Consider the following 1,312-nt stretch of genomic DNA (forward strand, 5'->3'; position numbering starts at 1 on the left):
CTCCCAACTCGGACCAGCCAGAGGGGCCGAGAGCCGCCTCACCCACCCCGCGGGCGGCGCCGTGCTGCCTGACGCCGTGCCATCACAGCTGGTTCCTGGAGCCCCCGCTCTCCAGGGCCCCCTCCCCGCTCACCCACAGGCCTCTCGGCTACAGTCAGGGGCGTCCCGCTGGGCGGGTCCTGTGACCTGGTCCTGGGAGCCCTGGGCCCCGAAGAGCTTCTGGGAGCCTCCTCCTGCTTCTCACCGCCCCAGCGGCCCAGCCCAGGCACGCTCACCGCGTGTGGACCTGGACGGTGTCCTGGTACAGCCGGTCGAACATGCATATCTTTAGGTCCACGATGGACTTGGGCACCCAGACCGGCACGTCGACCGCCACGCCGATGGCTCGGAAGTGTAACTAGACGGGAAGAGAGAACCGAACACGTGGCTGCGGGCAGCGGGTGCCGACTGGCCGGCCGACGCGGGACAGGCCACACTGGCCCTGCCTGGGGCCCAGGGCACTTCTCAGCGTGTAATTAAGAACATTCTCTACTATAAGGATTTTCAAACAGCCTGGCCGGGGGGCTCAGTGGTCGAGCGTCGGCCTAGGAACCAGGAGGTCAGGGTTTGATTCCCAGGCGGGGCACAGGCCTGGGCAGCGGGCTCCATCCCCAGTGTGGGGCGTGCAGGAGGCAGCCGATCCGATCCTCTCTCATCATGGATGCTTCTCTCTCTCTCCCTCTCCCTTCCTCTCTGAGATCAATAAAAATATATTTAAAAAAAAGATTTAAAGCGGTGATCACAGGGTGGCTGTGCTGGGGGGACAGAGAGGGAGGCGGGGCCCCCAGACGGCAGACGCAGGAGGAAGTGGGCCTGAGACGCACAGGGCGTGGCCGTGAGCAAGGGCCCTCGGTCTGGACCCATCATGCCCGGAGCCGTCTGCGCAGATGTGGGGGGCGGGCAGGAGGGGGGCCCACACGGTAAGGGCGGGAGGCGCACGGGGAACGGGAGTAACCGGCCAACAGATCTGTTCCTCGTCTTCACAGTCAACCTCACCTCTGGTCACAAAGAAAACTTTAACAAATTAAAAAAAAGAGAGAGATTGCACATCCTATCTAATAAAAGACAAAAATGGTAATTGGCGTATGACCAATACCCTTTTCATTGGCTAATCAGGGCTATATGCAAATTAACTGCCAACTAAGATTGGCAGTTAACTGCCAATAAGATGGCGGTTAATTTGCATATGTAGGCACAATGCAGGGAGGCGAAAGGGAAAGCAGGAAGAAGCCCCCTGCCACTGACAGTGATCAGAAACCCAGGGGGAGCTAAG

General features: G+C 60.2%; 1 protein-coding gene across 1 annotated transcript in view; it reads right to left on the minus strand.

The window, feature by feature from the left end:
• CFAP74 (cilia and flagella associated protein 74) overlaps positions 1–1,312 on the minus strand; it is a 42,657-nt gene that overhangs the window by 9,915 nt on the left and 31,430 nt on the right. Inside the window, 1 exon segment of the mRNA XM_006772562.2 lies at positions 276–397. Within this exon segment, the coding sequence (XP_006772625.2) occupies positions 276–397 (122 nt within the window).

Source organism: Myotis davidii, unplaced genomic scaffold, assembly GCF_000327345.1.
Source record: "Myotis davidii unplaced genomic scaffold, ASM32734v1 scaffold586, whole genome shotgun sequence".
Taxonomy (NCBI): domain Eukaryota; kingdom Metazoa; phylum Chordata; class Mammalia; order Chiroptera; family Vespertilionidae; genus Myotis; species Myotis davidii.